This window comes from Pezoporus flaviventris, unplaced genomic scaffold (assembly GCF_033815535.1).
Source record: "Pezoporus flaviventris isolate CSIRO_AGI_PZ_B2104156 unplaced genomic scaffold, CSIRO_AGI_Pfla_v1 ptg000150l, whole genome shotgun sequence".
Lineage (NCBI taxonomy): Eukaryota > Metazoa > Chordata > Aves > Psittaciformes > Psittacidae > Pezoporus > Pezoporus flaviventris.
The window spans coordinates 145,001-169,871 of NW_026892698.1; the positions used below are offsets into that span (position 1 = coordinate 145,001).

A 24,871-nucleotide genomic window follows, 5' to 3' on the forward strand; every position below is an offset into this window, starting at 1 on the left:
GTTCAATTTGGAGGGCACCTGTATGAATATAAAATACATTGCCAAAGAGATGGTCAGAGAAGGCTTTTTATATCCATAACAATACACCGCTTAAAAATATGAAAAGCTTGTATGCGAAGGTCCACTCAACGTCGGGTCACTTTCTTGCTAAGGTGCACAGACAGAAAATGATGCAATGAAAAAAACATAGAGATTATTTTTTTCACATCATCAGTGCTAGCACAGGAAAAGAATTTGCATTTGGCAAAAAAAAACCCTCTCTAAACAATACTCTTTCCTAAATCATTAAAATGAAGATGGGTGAGACTGCTTCAAGGAAGAATGGCTTTCAAATAAAACAAAAGAGATTAAGTACTTGGGTAATTTTATTATTATTTTTTATTTTTATTTCACTGTTTCAATCTAGTAACAAAGGTAACACAAAAGGTAGTACTCTTAAAAAAGGCAGCGCAGGCTTCAAGAAATCTTCTGCTGAAGAAAGCCAAAAATGTGCAGCAAGAACAAAAAGGCTGCTTGAAGTAAAAAAAAAGAAACTATATTAGTCATTTATAATTATCAAAATATCATTTTAAAGAAACAAAAGTCCCTTAAGACATGCAGATTGGTAAGAAAAGAAAGACAGTTTTCCGCAACTTACAATCTTAAAGTATGTTTGCTGAAAAATAAAGAGCAGTTGAATTAGAAGACAAAAAAGTTAAAAAGCATGGTCTACGCCAACAATGAAGAACCAACCAACCACTGCTGAGGACCAGAGGAGGGCCCCCCCCAAGACACCCATCAAAATCCACTACTGGGATTAGCAGTGTGGTGTCACAAAACCCAAGAAAAATACAAAACAAGAATTACAAAAGAAGGAAACATTTTTGCCAGAGTATCAAAAAACAACAATACCACATACCACCAAGAATAATAATTATTAACCTTTCATTTCCATATCCTGTAGATTAGAAGATCCAAAAATCCAGACGTGACAGAATTCCAAGAGAAAGAAAACAACAAAAAAAAAACCCAAAAACAAAAAACGAAAAAAAAAAAAACACAAAACCCAAAAAACCAATAAAGGAAAAAAAAACCCACAACATTGCTGTAATTTTTTAGAGGGGGGGACATAATTTTCAACTTTATGAAGTTAAAAGAAAAAAAAAGGATTTGAAAAGAACAAAAATAAAAACCTTTTATGAAAGATAAGACAAAAAGAAGAAAAAGAAGATAGTCCATGTTGTCTTCTGCATGTCTGCTACTGTTCTCCAGACCATCTTGTCTTTGGTCCAGCACAAGAACAGCTAAGGAAGAAAAAAAATGACCTTTTTTTGCTCCAGTTGGACGAAAAAAAGAGGAAGGAAAAAAAAAAAAGAAGAAGTAGAAGAAAAAGAAGAAAAAGAAGAAGAAAAAGAAAAAAGAGGGACAAATGGTATACGCTGTGACTGGGCTATGGCCAGAAGACCTGGATATGCTTTCTTTGAAGCATATCACAAAGCAAATTATTGTTGTTTGTGATTTTTTTGTTGTTGTTGTTTTTGTTTTTTTTTTAAATGAACAAACAAAAAAGGGAAAGAAAAAGGGAGCGTGTGGAAAGAAAGGCCACAATATGAGAGTCACTGATCATAACCAAACAGGACAAAGGAAATAAAAAAAACAGATGATGGACATTTCTGTGGGTTGTGGTTTGTTTTTTTTTTTTTTTTTGTGTGTGTGTGTGTGTATTTTTTTTTTTTTTCTTAAAAAAAAGAAAAAAAAAACCAACAACAACCCATAACAAAGATGAAAGGGATGAAAGGACAGAAAGAATGAGAAAGATCATTCTGTGAACGTTAGTTCAGCACTCTTACCTCTTATTGGTGTACCACCTGGGTGGATAATATGAATGCAAATAAGATTAGAAAGAAGAAGCATTAGTACGAGAAGAAGGAGGCTAGGGCTTTGGAAGAAGAATCAAATTAGATTTACAGAATTAAATAAGGTCTTAAGAAAAACTTGAATTACTATACTGTTAAAACAGGAATATATTAGATAGTATTATCAGGTTATAAAAGCAAGTTGCATTGTACCACATAGGGCAAAAAGGCTACAATTGGCTGCATTGCCATTCTCAGAGTAGCATCTGAATTCTTAGATGTTTGATTATATAGGGTTAGATATATATAAAATATGCCTCAAACACTTAAAGAAAACTTTACAATGCTGTACTTATGACATAGTTTAGGAAAATACTGGAAATTCTATTTAAATATATATATATAAAAATCTATATATATATAAAAAGAGGATACACGGAAGGCTATCTCAGAACAAACATGTATTTAGGCTGGATTATGGCATTTACTGTTCTACAGCTATGTGATAACGTGTACTGTTTCCTTTAGGTGTTGCTATGACTGATAAGACAACATTTCTGTGGAGGTGTGTGTGTGCGCCAATATAAGGATCTGGTGACTACACTGACTGTTAGTAAAATGCATGCCATGCATTTTAAGAATAATAATAGTAATCGTATAATAATAATAATCATAATAATCATAATATTCTGAATATGAAAATTAGTGGGGGTGAAGTGCGCTTCAGAACTAAGCACTTACCAATAGATTCTGGAGATTTAAATACGGAGAGAAGAAAAACAGCACAAAAATATTATTATATTCCTTATAATTTGGTACAAAGTTTTCAGTTAAAGCTTTATATACTAAATCATCTATGTCACATGTGAGAAATTAATTCTTAATTTACATTAACAGAAGGTTAATTTACACAATTCTTCTGACAACAAGCAAAAAGTCAGTTAACAAGACGATTTAACATCACAGGACAGGTCAAAAGCTGAGAATTCTGGGAAGACACGTGATTAAACAACTTAGATTCTACAACGTTATCTACTTCAATTGCCAAAGAAAAAAGCTCATTATATCCCAATTATCTCATTTAGGGATAAGCTTCAAACTATAAATTTAGAATTGTTGGGTTTTTTTATATCTACAGAGGGTAAAAGAATTAACTAGGGCAGGAGGAGAGTAAAAGAACTGCTAGGGAGGTGCAAGGGGCAAAGAGAGAAAGAGCAGCAAAAGCTGGATTCTACACCAAAAGCAGACTTCTGTAGATCCAGAAAATGTAGGATTCATAAAGCTTTAGCATGGGCGCACACTACTGTGGCTACATGTGTTTGAAAAATGCTCAGCCAGTGAAAAAACTTTATTCCACAGATTACTCACGGATTCTTTTTCAGGCTTTTTTTTTTTTTCTTTTTTGTTTGTTTTTGGGTTTGTTTTTTAATTTTGGTTTGGTATGGGGTTTTTTAATATTCTTTTTAAAGTATAATTGTGCATGGGAAAAAGTACTGTGTTTTATGTATTTGTGAGAGGAAAGAAGATGTGTCCAAACTGTCTAATCTTTGGTGGAGTCAAATATGGAAAAGACAGCACAAAACACATTTTAAATTTTAATTGAAGTGTCTAATGCAGGTTTTGGTTTTGATGAATATAACCATTGGTACTCCTTGCAATTTCTGAATGAAGTCCAATGTTGAAATAAATTTTTTTAAAAAAAAAAAGAAGGAAAGAAGAAAGAAAGAGGAGAAAATGGATCCATCAAGTACTGCAAAAAGCAGTAAAGGAAAAAATTATCAAAAAGTACAGTCACAGCAGTGAGCAATGTGGAGTAAACAGAAGCTGCAAAACACATTGAGACAGACTCTAGAGAAGGCTATGACAACATCACAGACATGGACAACACAGTTAGACAGAAGAGAGAGGAAGAAGAGAAATTATTACCTATAAATAAAAAAAAAAAAAAATAGAAGAAAAGGAGAAAAAAAAAAAAAGGAAGAGAAAGAAAAGAAAGAAAAGGTGAGAGAGAACAATTCTGGGCATTAGTAGAAACAGTTACAAGACCCTACCTGAGCGCAACTGCTTGATACGGCCATTGTTGTTACTTGTGTCAACAGGCAGGAAATCTTTGAACCAAGTTATTTCAGGGTCAGGATTGCCACTGGCTGCACATAACATGGTAGCTGTACGAGTTCGTTCAACGACCTTTAGCTGTGGGCCCATATCAATGGTGGGGAAACCTCTGGGAATTTGATCCTCTGCAAAGGAAATTGATGATTTGAAGAATTTTACATTAGTTACATAGTAACTCATGAAAGCCCCAACTGCCACTCTAATTAATGTTCAAGGGTACCCTAATTGTACACAAGGAACTGATGCAAAACTAGATACACAGGCAGTATTTTTGTAACTTACAGTGATCAAAATGCTGATAAAAAGTAGAAAGTTCATATTTTATACTTACTTATTAAATCGGCAGAGACAATGTACGGTGACTTCCAGGGACAGCAATTCCACTACTTCTCTGAGAAGCCTGTTCCAATGCCTTACTACCTTTTTGGTGAAAACCTTTTTCCCTAATATCCAGTCTCAGCCTTCCCTGGTGCAGCTCAAGGCCATTACCTCTTGTCTTGTTACTTGGGAGAATAGACCAAGTAACACCACCTCCTCACTCCATCCTCCTTTCAGCTTGTTATAGAGAGTGATAAGGTCTCCCCTGAGCCTTCTCTTTTCCAGAGTAAAAAATCTCAGTTCCCTCAGCCGTAGATGAGGCCCTTAGTGACATGGTTTAGTAGTGGACTTGTCAGTCCTTGAGTAACTATTGGACTTGACTTTAAAGGTCTTTTCCAGCCTAGCTGGTTCTATCATTCTATGTAGCACATAATCATTGGACTCCCACTGTGGTACTTTACAACAGTGATGTTGCCTTGCTTGTGAAAAGGCCTTACTATTTTATGTGAAATATTGAATCACCATTCCTACCAACAACAGAGAAAAAAAAATTCCTTACATAAGACAAGTACATAAGGAAGTGTGACCACAGCATATAAGATTCAGCCAGGACCTCAGGAGACCCAAGTATATTTCTTGTTTTTATCATTACTACCTATGTGCTGTTTTTCTTCACATTTAACATCCCTGTGCTTCAGTTGCCCATCTGTAAGATGGGTATGAAAGTCCTTTACTGCTACAGAGAAGTGCTATGAGGATGAATCCATCATAAGATTACAAAGCACAGAGAAACTCTAAACAGTAGAGCTATGCAAATATTAAAGCTAAAGTGGTAAGAATGGGTACAGCCGTGTCAACTAAAACACTCAGACATGGTCAAAAGTCCTCACTCACTCTAGCGCAGTCAATAGCAAAATACTAAGAAATGGTGACAAAAAAGAGCAGTTCACCTTCTCAAGATGATACACGCTAGCAAGTAACACTGGAAGCACAGTGAGATCAAACAATTTCTCATAAATCAAATTAGCAAATCAAATAATCTATTTGAATTACACCATCTTGCTCTTCATTTCCATTGAAACTAAAATAAATTGTTGCTAGATAATTGTTACTATTTCTGTTCAAAAAGGACAAGCAAAAAAGAAAAAAATCAAAGGATCAATACTAACTGTGAAACACATATCCTATTAAATGTCTTGATTGGTGGTAATTGACATGCAATTGATCAAGGGATAAAAATAACTTAGAAGAAATTGTCCAGTATCAACAAGCTTTCATGAAAAATGTGTAATTTTTTCAAATAAGGAAGTCTTCAGAATTTTCAGAAAAATGTATAGCAAGAAAGCACATCCTATACATTTCGCAGTTCCTGGGGTCTGCTACTTCCCATAAACTTGTTAATCATTTGCAATACAAACACACATATATACTAGGTAAACAAAATTCTCTAAACAAGTTTGCAAAACACTTATAAACTAGTATTTCTACCAATGAGTGGTTAAGTATCGATTTCTTCACTAGCTATAGGCTCGTCCCAGAGAAATGTATGTTTCATGCCTGGGTTTCTTTTCTTTTTTACTTTGAGAGTAACTGACAAGATTTGTCTTGTGACACAGAACAGGATTTTTATGACCTGACCCTTCCTTTCCTACTTGGCTCATACAGAAAACCCTGGAGTCCCTTTTGTAAATACATAAGTGTACAACAAAGCGAATCTATCTTGAATACTAATAGGATGGAGTAGTAAGAGCTTTCCTTTCTTATTTTTAATAGGGGCAATTAAATTCCATTCATTCGCCTTACGCATAGAATCTCTTTGAAAGAATGCTGTTCATGAAATTTTCATGAGAAACATCACAATGTAACAGATTCAAGTTGACAGAACTGTTACATTTTTGACAGTTGTGGCTTGTTTCCAGTCTGGCTTTCAGGTATTTGGCAATAAACCCCAATATTTGACATCAAATGGACAAGGGAAATAATGAAATTCCTCATTGGAGTGCTTACCACAGTGGATTTAGTTTTTACAATGTTGATCGTTTTATTTTTTTCTCTGTAAGTTTATTAGTGATTTATATAAAACTGTCTTTATACTTTGATGATACCAAGTTTGACAGATAATCAAACACACTGCAAGACAGCTGAGCATCAAATCAGTGAACAACTGCCTCTCAGCCACAGTAAGACAAAAGTAAATATTCAAAAAGTTTGATATATTGGTAACTCTACAATTTTGCATAGGATGGAAAAAGATATTTTTCACTGCACATTTATATTCTCAATAGGTTCTAAACTACAGTATATATCAGTGTTCCCTATTAATATTCAGTTCTAGTGAATTAGCTTCTAATTCATCAACAATTTAAATCAGACTTGACCTTCTCAAAGCCATTTGGTACTGTCATTTTGAGAGGCTATTAAAGGGCAGATTTCTCTGTCCTTGTGCTTGGGGAATCATACATGTAATACGTATTTTGTTTAGGATGACAGATACAAGAGATTTAGAAATAGAGCACATTATTCGAGTTTGTTAAGTGTCTTAACAGCACTGCATTCTGTTACTGGCATTAAGAGAATGCTTTTAGTACTGTGCTAGTATCATTTCCAGTTGCTGGAAGAGCTCTACAAAAGTTATTTTTCGCCAAATGTATAATCTGAACAATGGAGGGGCAACTAACAAAGACTGGTTACCACATGAACTTAAGAAAGAATGTTATGAAATGGCTTTGCCTCGTTTCCCATCACTGTTGTTCTTAGGATTTCTAAACTGTCTTTCTGTGTATTCAATCTGTTTGACATTGCTTATATGTAAACAATGTCCTTGAGGGTGGTGAGGCACTGGAATGGGTTGCCCAGGGAAGTTGTGAATGCTCCATCCCTGGAGGTGTTTAAGGCCAGGCTGGACAGAGCCTTGGGTGGCATGGTTTAGTGTGAGGTGCCCCTGCCCATGGCAGGGGGGTTGGAACTAGATGATCTTGAGGTCCTTTCCAACCCTAACTATTCTATGATTCTATGAGATTCCTGTTTCTGCTTCCAGTTTTGTCAAACTGGTAATTGCTCTTCTTCCAAGCAACACCTATATAAAAAGCACAAAACCCTCTACATTCAGATTTCAATATACCTACACATTATCCCACACATACTTTTCACACATGTCTGACAGGTAAGCCTGTGCTCACAGAGCACAGCTTTTATATGCAAACAGTCATTCTGATAGAGTGGTAATCTGGAAACAGCAACCAGTTAAATCATCCTCTACTCAAAAGAAACCATACTTACCTTCAACAATACCTACAAAGAAAAAAGCTGTGCCACAAGTATGCATCCTAAACCTTTTTGCTCTTCCTTTAACTGTTTTCTGTTACCTCAAATGAAAAAAGTGTGTGATTCTTTCACAAGATTTCAGAAACTTTCCAAGCTACATCTGAAGTTATACTGTCAAGCCTGTGCATATACAAAAGCTGGATCCAAAGAAGGAACAGGATTTCAGACAAACCCAGTACAATAGATCTGACTTTTCATGATAAACCTACTCAGCTGTACAACACAGCTAAACAGATAAAAAACCCAGTGATCTTCAATATTTCTGTTACGGATCTCCTTCCACATTAACTCTATTTGCACCATTGAAACTTCTATGTTCCAGAATAACCATGTTAACCTGTAGTTAAATCACTGTAATCTGCCTAACTGAAATATGTATTAAAAGTGTTTCACTATGGCTCTTAAAAATATTGTCCTATGTGAATCAATTATTCTCACTGTGGAAATGGGAGGTGGTTTTCTCCATTCTATTCAGGAAGAAAAAAAACCCAAAACTATTCCAAGATTCACTGATAGCTTTGCCACAGGCAAATTTTAATCATTTTGTAGCTCACAGAATAAAAAGGCACACATGGAGTATTCCCAGAATATACTATAGATACTGAAGATAAACTGCCACAATAAAGTTTATTATTTCAAAGAACAGTGTAAATAAAGCTTTTATTTTCACTATTCCAGATGGCAGCAGCATATAATTTGCACTGTTTTGACATCATGACCGTATTATTCAAAATCATTCTTCCTGCAACTGAACTGAACAGAGGATTGAGAACAGTAAAATCAAAAAGAGTAGGGGAGGAAGTAAAATCAGCATTTTGCAGCAAAGTTGCTATTCTATTGAAGAACCATGCATGTGAATAAATTGAAAAATAAAGCCAAAGTCTTTTCTAATTATGTCTAAAAGACTAATTTGGTTTTAAAAGATATAAAGCATCAGAAAAGTACTAGTTAATAAACATTATTCCTATTGAAATATTTTAGAAAGTAAATTTTGCCAAACAAAGTAATTCTGAACAGATGGGTACTTTTACTTTGTGGTTATGTAAGTCAGTAAAGGAAGGTAATGGCTACACTGTAAGAATAGATCTAGGTATCTATTGGGATTTTTCTTAAACTTCATGCAATTATACCACACAAGCAAAAGGAGTAAGACATTGATAAGATGATCTGAGACTCACTGTTATTAAATATCCAACAAGAGAACAGCTGCCTATATAATCCCACCAAAAACCTTGCATTTAAAAATATTCTCCATATATTGTGCAAAGCACTTTTGATGCAAAAGAAAACAAATTTGTTCAGTAGTTCTGTATGCAATTACCCTGCAAATTGCAAAGTAATGCCTATATAACAGAACACAGAGACACTTAGACCAAATTATCACTTGTATGAATGTTGAAGCAGCAATTTCACATTGCATTAAGTCAGTTAACATTCATTGTTATTAGGATTTAGCTTTAAATAAGTTCTCTGTTTTAAAAAATGAGTGCATTGAGGCTTTGAAATTAGATAACGTCATAATGACAAAAATGGAAAAAGGAATTTGCATTTTTTGTCAGTTCTCAAAATCTGCTAAATTAAAGACTGCACATTGCAAGCTCTTTCAAAAGTGACCTGTCTCACTCACATGAACAATGAAATAGCTCTCACTCTCCTTTAACGATGACAATCTGAATTACAAGAATTAACATTTAGAGAGTCACCACTCATGTGAAAACACAAGCTTCAAATTAAGGGTTTATTCTCACATTTGCACTCAGGCACTGACATAGTTTACAGCACAGCATACCATCTGAACATCATACACCCAAATCTGGTTATGACTGAATGTCTAGATTTCTGCTTACTGGGAGTGAAAATGGAGATAACAAAGGCCGTGTACAATTTGGGTGTCCTCAACACAAGAAAGTCATGGAGCTGTTGCAGCAAGTCCAGAGGAGCGTCACGAGGATGATAAGGGGGCTGAAGCACCTCCCATACAAAGACAGGTTGAAAAAGTTGGGGCTGCTCAGCCTGGGAAGGAGAAGGCTCTGGGGAGACCTTAAGGCAGCCTTCCAGTACCTAAAGGGGGCCTACAATAAATCTGGAGGGACTTTTTACAAGGGCCTGTAGTGACAGGACACGGGGTATTTTAAGTGCAGGGTAGCATATACTTAGGAAAAGAAACAATTCTGAAGCTGAGAGGATACAGCATCCCACATATTTCCATATCCACAAGAATGAATTATTTTGCATTGATGAATAAAAGACAAGAGAACAACAAAGGACAGTGATATGAATTTCCATGACTACCATTTCTAATCTGAGAAACAATTTCCAGACAGGGTTCATATTTAGATTACACCAGATCAGGGTTAAATTTGGGAAAACATGATTGTTCTATCTAGTCAATATTTTTAACATATCGCTATTTGTTCCTGTGTTCTCCTTACTTTCATTTGAAAAATAAAGAGGGAAGAGTAGTGAAGTGATGGCAGTCTTTGGTTTAAGGTTTAATTTTTCACATCACACACAGTTTTATAATGGAGTAAACAATGAGATCAGCAGCACATTCACATGTACACCAGATCTCAGTTCTTATGTTAGTAGTCTGAAGAGACTACTGTTGGTACAGAACACATAAAGACATTATTTTCTTTTTCTCCTTCTCCCTTCTACTTATTAATACTCTGTCTTAAAATACTAATGTTAGTAAGTATGTATGATACTTTTTATAAGTAATTACCTCATACTCATTCTTCAGTATGAAGCAACAAATCATCACAATAAGGTTGTAACACATTAATTTGAACTGAGAAGGGGGCAGAAGGTCCTTTGTTTTGCTTCATCAAAAAGGAGAAGAGAGAAAAAGTGAACAGTCTGGCAAAGGAGTTGTCAGAACATACAGTCCCCCTCACCTGCCTTCCTCTCTAGTGCACTACATGCCTAAACCTGTGTTTAAAGCTTAGGTAGTGATAATACTTCCTAAGACAGTCAAAAGAACTCAGCTTGTGATCATGGCTATTTCTGATACTGATTCTACACAGCTTTGCATGAGTTGTTTCCTCAATGCAGTAATGTTACTGAATGTTTTTTTAATGCAGCCTATATACCCTGCAGCCCAAACTGATAACTATACTAACTGCATTAATGTAACAGCTACAAAACTTAAGGAACTGACAAAGGAACCATAGTGGCAAAATCATAACTTTGTGTAAGTCTTGCTCTCAAAGGATAATACTATTTTTTTTTCATTTCTAGCTGGGCATAAAACTTGTGCATTTTAGAAAGAGAAAGGGGAGGTTTTTTACTTTGATAAGTGGATATAATAGTGCCCCAGAAGGCCTACAGTTTGATCCCTTAGAATAGGAAATAAGGAATAAGGGTGATGAAATTATATTCCTCAAGTTTTGACAAAAGCCACTTCACTCAGGATGTTAAAAGCATTTTTCGTGCAGTGAATTAAACAGTATATTCAAAGTAGAGGCTATGCCTTGCACTACAATGCACCCATACAGATACAGCAATTTGGCTGCTATTGCAGCGTTTCAATAAACAGCAAATACAATGATGAATAACAAGCAACAAAAGTGCTATTATTGATTAAGAGAATGAGAAAAAAGAGGTAGCCATAACAGACAATGAACTTTAGACAAACACAGGTAAAGAGGATATCCCTTGAAACTCTATTACTGAGCATTGCACTATTACTGGTACAAAGTATGCACTGTTTTTCTACATCTAATGCAACATTCATCTTCACTGATGTGCATGCTTAAAACGTTCATAACACATGACTACAGATACAGATAGGTGAATCTAGAAAAACTAGCAGATACAGTTGTTTCCCATTTTTATGGCTTGCTTGGCTTTTTTCTCCCACGCCTTTCTACCACTATGAACATACACCTATCAATTAAAAAAAAAAAAAAAAACCTTGATGAGACAAGACACATGTAAAGACAATAAAACAGCAGTTTCTGCTGTACACTCCTAACATTTATAAGCAAAAGACAGAATTTGAAGTGCTGTCAGATGCTAAAACACAAGGCATCTTTGAACCTGTATGAATCTTTAATGGAAGCAAGAAAGTATTTCCTGTATGAGAACATGGTGATGTTTTTTCCTGGTGGCCTGGCTATGGAGGGAACAGGTATGCTCTAGTCCTCACTGTTCACCTTCCTGAATATGAGCAAGGTATCCCTCTCACCTCTAATGCCCACCTACGGCAACATTCTCTCTCTCTCACAGATACTGAGAAGACACCTAGGGATCTGCTAGCAGGGAAGGGTAAGAAAAGAGAAGATGGTAGACAGGCACTGATAGGCATTTCTTTTTTGCTTGAGTTATACTACTTAAGTTGAAGTATCCTTGAGGAAGTGTCCAGACAAAGAAGGTAGAGGATTCTTCTCAGGTAGAAGATTCTTCTCAGAAAATCACTTCTGTTCTGGAAGAATACAGAAGAGCTTTCTTTCTTGTTGAAGACACACATTTCTTAAAACCTTGCTTTCTCACAGTTCTATGTTCAAGTTCAATAATTAGTGCTGCCTTGAAAATACCCTTTAATGACTACTGAGGTACACAGCAGAACCTTCTATTAACACTTAATAGTTTACATGTGGGTGAAGACATAGATGTAGTAATGTAGGAGTGTTACTATTTCTAAAGACTGAGGCAGCGAACACTTCAAGGTTTCCATGTCAGAAAGACTCCGAGATTCATGATGTCGCGCAATTTTGCAATGCACTATTAAACCAGTATTAGAACAGGCTGTGGCCTGAGAATTTGACTTCTACCTGACATTTTGCTGCTGCTCTACACTAAGTAAAGGGGACTAGTCTCTGATTTAATATGTTTCACATTATAATAGGAAGAGCCATTTTCATAAAAGATAAGTAATGTTTGTAGTCTTGAGTTAATGTGTGGAAGAAAATACTCAACATCCTGCCATGTGTTCTAGCATGGCAGAGGTCTGGAAGCAGGCATACCGTGCCTGGTGATGCAAGGCAGTCGTCATCTGCAGAGAACTAGCATTTGCATTCTTCCAAAGCATTTTTCACAGTAATGATCATACGTCCTTGAAAGAGTTATTGTGACCTGTTATGAACTGAACTAAGCAAACTCAAGTGAGGTTTCTGGAAGACTGAAGGAGAGATGTACTTTAAACATTGACATGTCCACATTCATCTAGTAACAGCAGCTAATATTTCTATTGGGACTGTAAATGAGAAATAGAGCAGGGATTCCTCCATAAGATGTTGAGCATACAACAAAACCAGATTTACTCAGCTCTTCTGTAATTCTTGTTGAAATTTACTCAACTAATTACACAGCAAATTATATTGTCAGTAATTTGAAATAGGATTTTGGCTTGGCATAAGAGCACAGGATGTTAAGTGGGATTTTTAAAAACTGTTTTACATGCTGAGCTCAAGCTCCACACCTGTAAGCCCATTATAATTATTTTAAATAATTATGAAATTCAGTGCTACCTCTAAAAATGTAATGAAATCCACAACTGCAACAGGCAGTGTAAAATGAAATTCATTACAGACTACAGTCTGAGTGAATATCTCCAAATTTGAAATAAAAAATGTCATCAACAATATCTGTAAGCATCTGCTTGCTAAATATTTAACAGTTTCTATATAGAGTATAGGCAAGCTTTTTGTTTCCACAGTTTCCTTTTAAGAAAATTTTCTCACCAACTTTCATCTAGCTGATCAAAGATGATCCTAATGACATAAGGCCTACTTTCTAAAAAAACGTAGAGAGGAGGGTTGTTTTTTCTGGTTTTGCTTTAGGTTTTATTATTTTTAAATAAGTTTACTGAAATTAAAATTATAGTTTTCTAATACAGATACAGTGATGTTTCAGTTCCAGAGAAATACTGCACTAGCATGGACATGAGGAAGTAGCTGTTCTGTGGCTGGAAGCCACGGGCCTAAATAAGTCCTGATTTACTGTTTGAGGAGTCCACCTTGATTGCTAGAAGGCTGAGAGAGTCAGGATGTCAGGTGGGCAGGACGACAGTGTGTGTACGTAGAAACGCATATGAGAAGGAATAGAAGGTAAGTTTCACGCTAGGACAGTTTGAAAATTCACCAGAAACTGTTCTCTGTAAAATAGTTAATGAAGTCCAACAGCTGTGGAGAGAGAATTCTTGCCTTTAAACAGACACAGTGTCGATAGACGTAAGCTTATTATGTTAACAGACATAAGGTTAGCATATCACTGTATTGGTCAAGCACATCAAAAATCTGTGTAAGCACAAAAAACCTGCGTGTCGACTCTGTGGACAGACTTAACATGTAAGTTACATGAAGAAGGTACACAAGAAGAGAACAAAATGCTCGAAAACTAAAGATCTGAATCTCTTCAGTGGTGAATTACCACTCAGTAAGAGGCCTGTGCCATAGAAGCAACACAAACAATTGCCTGAAAGCGTTGGGGTTCTATCTGATTTCAACAATTTGACTGTTTCTCCTTGTATTTATTAGTAATAATAGATGTCATTGATTTTATAGCTAAATACAAAACTAATTTCATTCAGAGAAAAGAGATATAACTATTTTCCTGTAGGCTAGAGAGGTAGGCATGAAGACTATTATGTGCAATCTCTACAAGCAATAGGGAGCAGGTCAAATGTTATAGTAATTGAGAAGCAATTTCTGCCACTGAATGAATACATAGCAATAAATCTTAGACTACACAATAGTATTCCAGTATCTTTTTGTACATGAAAAAGACCTAAAAAATTAATCTGTGCATGCTAACCATCTTTCTGCTTCTATTTTATTAAAACATGCTATCTTGAATAAGTGCTACAATGTAAGCTTTTCCGAGGATTAACTGAAAGGTAAAACAGGGATTACAAAAAGAAGGCCTGGTTGGTTTTGACTTTTCAGTAACCTCCAACCTCTTTGGCATATGGGGAAAACATCTTGATAATATTAGCTAGCTTTTTTTTTTTTTTCTTTAGTGTTCTTGCTTAAAGTACAGTGCTTCTGGAAAAGGTTTGTCAAAACTATTTATCCTGATGTATTAAAACCTTTCTGACAAAAATTATTTTTAACGTTTACTGTGACACATCTGAGCCTTCATGTTATTACAGGACCTGATTCAGGTATATGTGTTCATAAACACTATTATCTCCAAAGTCCCACCTTAATGTCTTTTCCCTTAAAAACCCAGCCACCCTAAACAAGCACCATCAAGAGCTTTGAGAAAAACATTCTTGCAAATTTTGGCCTTAGAAATCTCAAAGCTAGAGGAAAAACTTTATTTATTGTGTTGTGTAAACCATTAGGCCATTTTTCTTTTTCCAAGATATATATTCAGGATTGCCTTATTGAATTACTCTTTTGGTATGTAGTAGCTGGATTTGCAAAAAGTCAGTGCAGATCATAGAGATCACAGCTGCAGAAACACTTCCTCAAAGTTCTTGCCGGAAACACTGGAAATCTCCCTCTGCACCAAGAAGTGTGAGAACCCCTAGAAACTACTGGCAACTATTTGGTAAATTTCCACATCTCTGTTGCTATGCCTGTGATCATCTTTATTAGCTCATAGCAAGTAGGATGATATGCGCTGCTGATGCTAACTTACATCTTCAAAAAAAAAAACAAACAAAAAAACAAAACAACATTGCCAGATGATCTTCTGCTGGTCTTGAACAGTTAACAGCAAGCACATTCAACTGTTTCAATCAGTTTTAAGTGAGCTTATAATAAACATCTTTCTCAAAACAAAATCTAAAAAACAAGTACAATATATAATTAAGAACTACCACAGGTAGTATTCTTATTTATTTTGTGCATGAATTTAAGCACAACAGCTGTTGTTTCAGAAAAGGAGACAAACATTCCTTAGAAAATATCCTAGTCTTTATGAAAAGCAAAATTAAACCCAACTACCACTTGCAAGTTCTTACTTCCAGTTTTAAACTTAATGCTGGATATCAGAAACTATAAAGGGTTTAAAAGTCAGGGTACATCAGCTGCAAACTGGGGGGCTACTCTTCCAATAATCCTGACTCAGGAAAAAGTATGTATACATTATGGAGTAACAACATATGTAGTAATGCTAAATGAACTTATGCACAACACATGCAAAACCAGTAAGTAACAGTGTAAATTCTGTGGCTTTTTTTCTGGGTATGTGGGATTAGCTACAGAAGCTTTCATTCTGTCCTGTCTTTTTAAACCCTAGGTAAAATTTCTTTTCAATGAAGGTAACTGTAGTGGTTTAAACTGTCAGCCACGCAGTCTCTCTCTCTCACTCCCCCCCCGCCTTCTTCCTCTCCCCCTACTTCTGGAGGGACAGAGAGGAGAATCAAAAAGAATGCAACTCCCACGGGCTGAGATAAGAACAGTTTAGTAACTAAGGTATAACACAAATCACTACTGCTACCACCAGTAATAATAATGATAAAGGAAATAACAAGGGAAGAGAATACGATACCACCCGCTGAAACGAACCTGACCGAGCAGTGAGTGTCCTTCCGGATAACTCCGAGTTACAAGCCAGGCATGACGTGCTGTGCTATGGGATACCTTTATGCCTAGTTTGGGTCAGGTGTCTGTCTCTGCTTCCTCCCAGCTTCCCCTCCTCCCTGGCAGAGCATGAGGCTCAGAAAGTCCTTGGTCAGACTAAACATTTGAGCAGTAACTAAAAACACAGGTGTTATCAGTGCTGTTCCCAGGCCGAAAGTCAAAAACACAGCGGTGTATCAGCTACTAAGAAGGAGGAAAAATGACTGCCACTGCTGAACCCAGGACAGTAACAAAAATAATTTCAATAGCTATTCTTTATGTAATATTATTTTGCAAAGCATTTCACAATGCAGACCTGTCTGTTATAGTGAAAAATGGGTACAGTGACGTCTTTATAGCTCCATATAAATAGAGCAGATTTTTCAAAGTTCATAATGAATTCCTTATGGTTTACAGTATTTGGTTTTATCATATGGAAGACAGTGAGAGCATTCACAGTATTTCTGAGTCTAAAAAGCACCTGCTCCAAACCAGTTTTTTTAATGACAAACCCACTATATATAAAAAAAAAATTCAAAATCAGTTTTGCATCATTCTAGAACATTGCATAACTAAAAATTGTGAAAAAAACAGTATTGTTCGACATTTCTTAAATGTAGGCACTCTGTTCCAAATAATTACATGCAGAAAATTATTTCTTGACTGTCTGCCAATGCTTTAAAACTTTTTAATTCCATGATTCCTTAAAGCAAATGAGTACCCTCATTGAGAAAACTGACTGCAAGGGAACTATCTATATACTTAAATATGTTGCTGAACCAACTGTCACATGTTCTAAATTTATTGCCATTTCATTTCAGAGGTTATTTCATATTATGCTTTCTTCCTACTCCAAAAGCAAATCAGATCAGTTACAAATTTCCCCCCCCCCCAAATATTACATTCTCTTTCTCTGCAAGTGAAATCAACTTGTATGCATATCCCTTATCTGCTTGAAGATTCATACAGCACTGTTTAGATTTTATGGTGAGTACCATAAAAGCGCAGACATGCATCATCAAGAACACTTCATTTCACCACGGTATTTGGGCTAGTTCTTATGCTAAGCAGATACAGCATTGCAGAGAAATAAATTTTGTTTCTAAATTATTTTCTAATATCATGGGAAGAACAAGGCAGCCATTTAGCGTATGCTTGTATCACTACACATTAAGCTTCTTAGTGCCTAGCAGGTAGCCATTTCATGCAAGCAAAACTGAAAATTAGTTACTAGAAATCTAAGAAGACCAAAAACCAGTTTTCAAGTTGATGTTTTGGCAGTGCAGATTCACTAACACGCACACATGCAAACCTTGATTAAAAAGTGACACTGTATTTTATCACCATTCATGATTAGTAACTCTTTTCTAGATCACAATTATATGCTAAGACAAAAGAGCACTGAGTTTTTAGCACTATATCGAAGTATCTGCTGATTGTTAGCTAATTGGTAAGATCAGCACTTAATACCACCACTTGCTTTAGCAGCTACGCTTTGGACTTCCTATGTTATTCAGATGTTGTGAGATTGAAAGTTCACAGCTGGAGGCTGTAGGGAAGTAGGCAAATTAGCAAGTTTTCAGACAGTATGAGATGTTAGTTTAATAATTGTCACAATAAAACACATACGGTTTCTATTCTTCTATTTGTGTGCACATACAACTAATTAACTTCAATAGGAGTTACAGAAGTGCATCAAAACAATAGATGCTGTAAAACCTAGAATTATTTTTTTTTAACACATGAAAACAACATTGCACCTGTTTGCATGAACCCCCCCCACAAAATACTCTATAAACTGAATACCACCTGTATTCTACTATTAGTAGTCTCAAAAGTGACACTGGTACCTTATTTTACTATGCCCATAATGTTTTAAATGATTTCTGTTGTTCTAATGCTTTTTAATTGCACTTTTTAATCAAGTGTCTGCTGAGGTCTACCATGCCAGTGCAGTACAACCTCCCATTCAAGTACAGAGGTGCTGGTGTTTACATTCTGCCAGTGTGTTGTAGTGAAGGGTTTGCTGTTCGCTTGTTCACCGTGGTTAGCACCAGAGGAAAGTAAGACTTAGAAGGATTTTACTTAGGGCTATAAAATTCTGAGGATTTTACTTAGGGCTATGAAAATCTGAGGATGAATTGCTCTATAGCCAAGATGAGAGCTCTCCCAGCTTCGGTATTGCTTTAACATTTCAGACAAACTGTATACTTGCAACACTGAATGCTACAAGGCCACTGAATGAGATTTGGTGTCACTACCACTATTTCTGAGTGTGGCAATTTACTCTTCCATTTCTTAGCCTAGAACTTATGATGAAGATCCCACTTCTGAAGCTGTTGAAGAGTTATTTCGCAGTGTACTGCCTTGTAAGAAGCAGGTACAGAAAATAATTATGATGAGTCACATGCTTTCTGCCTTTTCTAGGCAGGTTCTTCATGTGCAAAAGGATAGACAAGTTCACTCACAATATGGTGAAATAAAGATAAGAGTGCATGCCAGGCACAATATAAAGGGTAAAAGACCGTGAGTAAAACTCTCAGAAGAATTATAAGCATGCAATTCTGAAAGAAGCAAAAAAAAAAAGCAACATCTGCAATATGAATATACACGAGATGCTTGTGCTCAAACTCAAACCAGCCTAATGATCACATCTGCATGTAAACTCCGAACTTTAAATGTGATGAAGACATATGTGGTACTTACAAACTGAACAAGAAGTCTCAGTTTGTTTCTGAGCAGTGAATGTAATAACACCATAATCACTTCACACATATTAACAGTCATTTCATGTTTTCCAAATTGAGTAATACTGTATTTTATTGTGAGGTGCTTTTTCACTTCCAGAAAAAGAATTATTCTAGCTAGTAATAGACCATTAAGAGCAAGAAATGGTTTCCATTTCTTTTTGTATACTACCAAATGCCATACAGTCACAGTGATTCTTAATGAACAGCTTTGCAAATGATGATCAAATAGAGTTACAAAAACTAAAAAAATCCTTAAATCCTATTCTGTTCTTTTTAGAATTATTTTTTAATTTACTTTATGTTAACTCTAAATTTGCATTGCATATTGGGGAAAATGCTAAATATGACAGAAAATACAAAAAAAATATGGTTTTGTATACAACCACACACAGATTGCTTCTTGTGAACTTGAAGCTCACAAATGGCAAGAATATAGAAATAGGTATGGAGTCCTACAGTGGATTAACCTTCATCACCACTTTTACTCAGAATGTTAGCTGCTTATTTGGCCAACAACTAATCCATTTTACTTTCTTCTAACAAGTCCTCAAAGCAAAAAGTCCTTCTAAAAATATTATTAAAGGTTAAGCAAACAAACAAAATAAAACCAGAGAGAAATAAAAGCTTATGCTAGAAAAAGATAAAATTTCAGGCTGACTTCAGGGACATTAAGTCACTTCTACATTTTAATGAGGAAAACCATAAAGACCAATGATGATTATACAGTTTGTAGCAAACAGACATCTTAGAATGAGCAGGTTTCCTTAAGTGGCACACAGCCAGTATGCTCAAAACCAGCTCAGGTTCATGTGGCCTGGAGTGTTTCAGGAGCAAGCCATTGGATTAATTTGGGAAAAATATACAGAGAAGGTAAAATAATTTGAGTTTTACAACGCGGATGTCTCCTTCTGTATTTCCTGCTCATATTAAGTAGAATTTGCAAGGAGTTCTACAGGACTGTTTTAAAGTCCAGCATCTATGAGCAAAGAGCTGAGGTGAGCAGCTCGAGAGAGGATGCCTTCAACACCTGAGCAGGGGGAAGCTCAGTGTCCAGGAGCCTCAACTCAGAGCGACAAGAGCCACTGAGGGAGCCTCAAGTCCTCGACAGGACCTGCCCAGGAGCCGGCAGCTCAGCTCACGAGAGCGAGCAGCTGACTCACAGGGGCCAGAGCCAGGAGCAGCAGCACCAGCCCTGAGTGGTTAAAAACCTGCCCAGGGAGCGCGAGCGACCAGGAGCTGACCAGGAGCGTGGTGTGGCAGTTTGCGTGGCAGTTCGAGCGGGATGGTGAGCACTCGCCTTATGACCAGGGCCTGGTCTGGGAGCTCTGCTCTGGCTGCCCCGGCGGTGGCAGCGTAGGCACTAGAGCCGATGAGAGGGGAGGCTGCAGTGCAGAGCTCAGGGTGTAGAGAGTGCCTGCACTGGTCTGGTGAGGGAATGGTGCACAATGGGCAGGGCTGCACTCGGTGCTCCCTGGTGGAGGTCCTCCTGCAGCAGGTGGCTGAGCTGCGGGACACCGTCAATAGGCTGCGAGATGTCAGGGAAGCTGAGAGGAAGCAGGAATGCTTGCTCCTGGCCCAAACTGTGCAGGGGCCTCAAGCGTCCCCTGTAACTCAAGCGTCCCCTGTAACTCATGGAGGAAAGAAGGAGGCCATTAACCCGGGAAGCTGGGAAATAGTAACAACAACAACAACAAAAAAACCAACAAAAAAAGGAAGAAGAAGACAACTAAAAGCAAGGGGTTTCCTCCTAAATCTGCTGTCCCCACCCAGAACCGCTTGCTGTTCTGCAGGGGGTTAATGAAGAAACACACTCACACCATGAACAACCGGCTGATGCACTGCTAAAGAAGATCACTACTGGTGCTGCCAGCAAAAAGCAGCAGGTCGTAGTAGGAGGGGACTCTACTTTAAAAGGCACAGAGGCACCCATCTGTCAACCTGACCCAGTCTCAAGGGAGGTGTGCTGCCTACCAGGGGCTCAGATCACGGATGCTGCAGAGAGGCTGCCTGCTCTAGTAAGTCCTGCTGACTATTGCCCACTTCTAGTGATCCATGTGGGTTCTAGTGATATAGATAACAGTAGCCCAGAAAACATTAAGAAGGACTACACAGCCCTGGGAGAGGTGGTTAGGGGATCTGGAGCTCAGATTGTCTTTTCATCAATTCTCCAGAATGAAGGGGAGCACCTTAAAAAGTCTGGGCAGATTGGCCAGATTAATAAATGGTTAGAACAGTGGTGCCATAGTCAGGGGTTTGGGTATTTAGAACATGGGATGCAATTTGGGAGGCCAGATCTACTGGAGGCTGGTGGAGCTGGTCTGCCAACAAAGGGGAAGAGAGGTTTTGGGAGGAGGCTTCCTAGGCTGGTCAAGAAAGCTTCAATCTAGATGTGCTGGGGGAGGGGGCATCATTCCATCCCAACACACCCAGTCAGTTGCCAGCACCTATCATAAATGCTTGGAGCAATGTAGAGATATTTCAGCTGCTCCAGCCAATGAGCCGGCTTCATTTGGAGCTTGGCTCAGATGCCTCTATACAAATGCCCGTAGCATGGGGAACAAACAAGAGGAATCAGAGATGTGTGCACGTCTATGGGGGTATGGTATAACAGGCATCACAGAAACATGGTGGGATGGCTCCTATGACTGGAGTGCTGGAATGGAAGGTTACAGGCTCTTTAGAAAAGACAGGCCTGGCAGGCGGGGAGGGGGAGTTGCTATTTATGTTAGGGATAGGCTGGAGAGTATGGAACTCTGTCTAGGGACAGGTGAGCAGTCAACAGAGTTTGTGGGTCAGGGTCAAAGGGAAAACAGCTATGGGGGACATTACTGTGGGGATCTGTTACAGGCAGCCTGATCAAGAGGAATCTGTGGATGAAGCACTCTATAGAGAGATAGGAAAAGCCTCACGCTCGCAGGCCCATGTCCTCATGGGAAACTTCAACCACACTGATATTTGTTAAAGGGATGGCACAGCCCAGCACAAGCAATGCAGGAGGTTCCTCAAGTGTGTGGAAGACAACTTTCTTCTACAAGTAATAGAGTAGCTGACAAGGAGAGGTGCTGTGCTTGACCTTGTGCCCACCAACAGGGAAGGGCTCGTTGGAAATGTGATGCTCCAGGGGAGCCTTGACTGTAGGGATCATGAGATGGCTGAGTTAGCGACCCTCAGGACAGTGACAAGAGCGTGCAGCAAGCTCACTACCCTGGATTTTCAAGAGAGTAGACTTTGGCCTCTTCAGGAACCTGCTTAGTAAGATTTCATGGGATACAGCCCTAGGGTGCATGGGGCCCCAAGACTCTTGGTTGATATTCAAGGATCACCTGCTACAAGCTCAGGACTGTTGAGTCCCGACTATAAGGAAATGGGGCATGAAGGCCAGCAGGACTCCATGGATGGATAAGGAGCTGCCGAGTAAAATTCAAAGGAAAAAAGAGTCTTACAAAAGGTGGAAGCAAGGTCAGGCAGCCTGAGAAGAATACAGGGATGTTGTCCGGGAAGCGAGGGACCAGGTAGGAAAGCTAAGGCCCAGTTAGAATTAAACTTACCTAGGGATGTGAAAGATAACATGAAGGGATTCTGTAGGTACACTGCAAATAAAAGACAGACTAGGGACAACATGGGTCCTCTCTGGAAGCTATCGGGAGAACTGGCTACCCTGGATTTCGAGAAGGCTCAGGTTCTTAATGACATCTTTGCCTCAGTCTTCACTGGCAAATGCGCTGACCACACCACCCAAGTCTTGGAAGGCAGATGCAGGGACTTTGAGAATGAAGACCTTGCACCCACTGTAGGAGAGGAACTGTTTAGAGACCATCTTCAGAACCTGAATGTGAACAAGTCCATGGGTCCTGATGAAATCCATCCGCAGGTTCTGAAGGAGCTGGCAAATGAAGTTGCTAAGCCACTGTCCATCATATTTGAGAAATCATGGCAGTCAGGTAAAGTTCCAGATGACTGGAAAAAGGGAACTATAACCCCCATTTTCAAGAAGGGGAAAATGGATGACCCAGGGAACTAGAGACCAGTCAGTTTCACCTCTGTGCCTGGCAAAATCTTGAAGCAGATTCTCCTGGAAGGTATGCTAAGGCACATAAAAAACAACAAGGTGGTTGGTGACAGCCAGCATGACTTTACTAAGGGCAAATCCTGCTTGACCAATTTGGTGGCCTTCTACGATGGGGCTACAGAACTGATGTGCAGGGGTAGAGCAGTTGTTCATCTACCTGGACTTGTGCAGAGCGTTCAACACTGTCCTGCATGACATCCTTGTCTCTAAATTGGTGAGACATCAGTTTGATAGATGGACCACTCAGTGGGTAAAGAACTGGCTGGATTGCCGCACGCAAAGATTTGTGGTCAACAGCTCCATGTCCAGCTGGAGACCTGTAACAAATTTTGTCCCTCAGGGCTTGGTGGTGGGACCTGTCTTGTTCAACATCTTTGTCGGCGACATGGACAGTGTGATTGAGTACATCCTCAGTAAATTTGCCGATGACACCAAGCTGTGTGGTTTGGTTGATACACTGGAGGGAAGGAATGCCATCCAGAGGGACCCTGACATGCTTGTCAGGCAGGCAGACGCCAACTTCATGAAGTTTAACCATGCCGAGTGATCCCAGGCAGAGGTTGGGCAGAGAAGAGATTCAGAGCAGCCCTGCGCAGAAGGACTTGGGGATGTTGGTCAATGAGAAAATGAACATGAGCTGGCTTCAGTGTGTGCTTGCAGCCCAGAAACGTATCCTGGGCTGCATCAAAAAGAGCGTGACCAGCAGGTTGAAGGAGGTGATCCTGCCCCTCTACTCTGCTCTCGTGAGACCTCACTTGGAGTATTGTGTACAGTTCTGGTGTCCTCAACATAAAAGAACATGGAACTGTTGGAACAAGTCCAGAGAAGGGCCACAACGACAATAAGGGGACTGGAGCACCTCCCATATGAAGACAGGCTGAGGAAGTTGGGGCTGTTCAGCCTGGAGAAGAGAAGGCTGCGTGGAGACCTCCTAGCAGCCTTCCAGTGTCTGAAGGGGTCTACAGAGATGCTGGGGAGGGACTCTTCTTTAGGTACTGTAGTGATAGGACAAGGAGTAATGGGTTAAAACTTAAGCAGGGGAAGTTTAGATTGGATCTAAGGAAGAAGTTCTTTACTGATTGGTGAGGCACTGGAATGGGTTGCCCAAGGAAGCTGTGAATGCTCCATCCCTGGCAGTGTTCAAGTCCAGTTTGGACACAGCTTTGGGTGATATGGCTTATATGTCTCTGCCCATGGCAGAGGGGTTGGAACTAGATGATCTTAAGGTTGTTTCTAACCCTAAGTATTCTATGATTCTGTGCATACTACTTTAATAAAGAAGTGACCAATAATGAATCAAACCTTGATGTAAGTTTAAAAACAGTATGCATAATCCCGGAAAACAAAATCTGAATTTGCAGCAAAAGGCAGTCTGTGCACTATGAAATGATCTCAGAATCTAGCAAACAGCTCTGCCGTTCATTTTCACTGCCAGCTCTTCTATCACAAGAAAAAAAAAAATTCATGTTCTCTGTGCAATTATTACTCACACAGGTGAAATAAATGTGCTTTATCCAGGATTTTCACTCAAATCACTTCTCAGTAACTCTCAACAATATTCTCTTTTAAAACATCAATGAATCCCAGCTGAAGCATGTCTGCTTGTCCCATGATATTGAAACTAACATATAAAGGCACTGCAGTTGAATAGTTAAAACCCTTGTCTATCTCAGGGCTCCCCTGTGATATTAAGTAGTTCAAGTAATTCACCACCTTTAAAGCCTCGACTGCTCTTGCCAGTTAACTCATCTTGACACTACACTAAAAAAAAAAAACAAGTTATCCGTTTCACAGATTTTACAAAACATGTTCCGGTAACTCAAATGGCCAAATATACTGTAAATATCGCAGCATAGAGATTTTAGAGGTAGCCCTCCAGATGGTCAGAGTTAACAGAATTTCGCTTTGCTCATCCCTATAGCTTGTGGCTCAAAATGTCTTGTGGTC

General features: G+C 38.4%; 1 protein-coding gene across 35 annotated transcripts in view; it reads right to left on the reverse strand.

The window, feature by feature from the left end:
• The window catches only part of PTPRD (protein tyrosine phosphatase receptor type D), a 601,423-nt gene that overhangs the window by 139,566 nt on the left and 436,986 nt on the right, over positions 1-24,871 (reverse strand). For 23 of the 35 annotated variants that reach the window (XM_061479480.1, XM_061479516.1, XM_061479511.1 and 20 more), the window contains 3 exons: positions 3,887-4,075; positions 1,830-1,847; positions 1-18 (listed from right to left, as the gene is read on the reverse strand). The exon at positions 1-18 is cut by the window's left edge and continues 93 nt beyond it. In XM_061479480.1, the coding sequence (XP_061335464.1) occupies positions 1-18; positions 1,830-1,847; positions 3,887-4,075 (225 nt within the window). The remainder of the gene's footprint in view (positions 19-1,829; positions 1,848-3,886; positions 4,076-24,871) is intronic. The other 12 variants (XM_061479517.1, XM_061479518.1, XM_061479506.1 and 9 more) reach the window with 1 other exon arrangement.